General features: G+C 32.1%; 1 protein-coding gene across 1 annotated transcript; it reads right to left on the bottom strand.

Moving 5' to 3' along the window:
* Positions 1–104: 104 nt before the first annotated feature.
* LOC117102895 (periodic tryptophan protein 2 homolog) lies at positions 105–1,251 on the bottom strand. Its single transcript, XM_033243346.1, has 3 exons — positions 1,176–1,251; positions 696–831; positions 105–292 (listed from the first exon to the last, which is right to left on the bottom strand). Exons 2-3 carry the CDS (start codon positions 804–806, stop codon positions 164–166), a joined length of 240 nt encoding a protein of 79 aa, XP_033099237.1. The 5' UTR covers positions 807–831; positions 1,176–1,251; the 3' UTR covers positions 105–163.
* Positions 1,252–1,257: the final 6 nt, after the last annotated feature.

The raw sequence follows: 1,257 nt of genomic DNA, 5'->3' as shown, positions 1-1,257 counted from the left end.
TCTTTTCTTTGCTTTCTTTTCCTCTTACCTTTCCTTTATTTTTATAGTTTCCATTTTTTTTCTCCTAACTTTTCTTTTGTTTATAACATTTCTTTTGTTTATAATAGATGGTTTCAATACTTCCTCTTTCATCATGTGCCCATTATATTCCCATATAATAATATTATACATACCTAGCTGATTTGGCATAGTGTACCTTTTCACTGGCATCAACTTGCTCTGACTGGATATCTTCTAAATCAAAATTGCATTCCCAAGCAATTACTGCTCCATCTCGACTACATGTATACATCTGATATTCAGTATAAGGGTTTTAATAGACTTTTCACTGAATAAGGATTGGACTTTTTCTTATGAGTTTTACAAATTCCAATTTTCTACAGCACTGCAAGCAATTTTTTGAAAGGGATATGTATGGATTAGTGTAAACCAACAACTTTATGGTGAAGACAGACCAACCTTATGGCATTTATTTATTGTCAATACATACCGTAATATTTTGTACTCTATCATATTATCTGTGGACTCAACTTGTTTACAATGAAGAAACAAGCTCCTGGATACAAACATCTTCTTTATCTAACTTAGGCCTGTCTACTCATTTTCCTTCTAATGCCCTTAAGTTGAGGATTACATAATAGAATGCTAGATTATATTTAAATAAAAACTACTGTACTGCACCATAAAAAGGATACATCCAAAGAATTATTTTCAAAAAACACACCAACAACAGCATCTTTGTGACCACCAACAGCAAACATAACAAGTTTGTCCAATTGTTGAGCAGAGTAGATACGTGCAGACATATCCAGTGAACCGACTGCAAATACTCTACACGAAAGTGTAATTCATAATAAATGTTCGCAATATTTCAATGATAACTGAGAGACATGTAAGTATAGCTTTACAAAAAATATGAGAAATTCCTTTTGGAAGAAATGGTTACACTTGAATGTGTAACCATTATACCTTGATCAGGAAGCTTTCTATAATGCTTTTTTTTAATTGGTAGAATACTTCCAAATACTTTTACTTCCAAACCTTATCGTTATTGACGGTCATGTATTGTTTAATGTGTATAACATTTTTTAATATGTAGGCGCTAAACATTTTTTTACATGACCATGAATGTTTTATTATGTTGTATAAAATAAAGGCATATGTCATAAGCATACCTGGAATCATCCGACCAGCAAGCACATGTGGTATCATCATAAGCCCCATGGTAAACATGTTGCAAAACAAAGGGGTTAAAGT

Source organism: Anneissia japonica, unplaced genomic scaffold (genome assembly GCF_011630105.1).
Source record: "Anneissia japonica isolate Jap-2015-1 unplaced genomic scaffold, ASM1163010v1 scaffold291171_len1257_cov375_single, whole genome shotgun sequence".
NCBI lineage: Eukaryota > Metazoa > Echinodermata > Crinoidea > Comatulida > Comatulidae > Anneissia > Anneissia japonica.
This window is presented reverse-complemented; position numbering and strand designations above follow the sequence as displayed.

Coding starts and splice junctions, on each gene's coding strand:
- LOC117102895 (XM_033243346.1), bottom strand. CDS start 806: ATGTCTGCACGTATCTACTCTGCTCAACAATTGGACAAACTTGTTATG. Junction 293..695: donor TTGAAAATAATTCTTTGGAT/GTATCCTTTTTA, acceptor ACTGAATATCAG/ATGTATACATGTAGTCGAGA.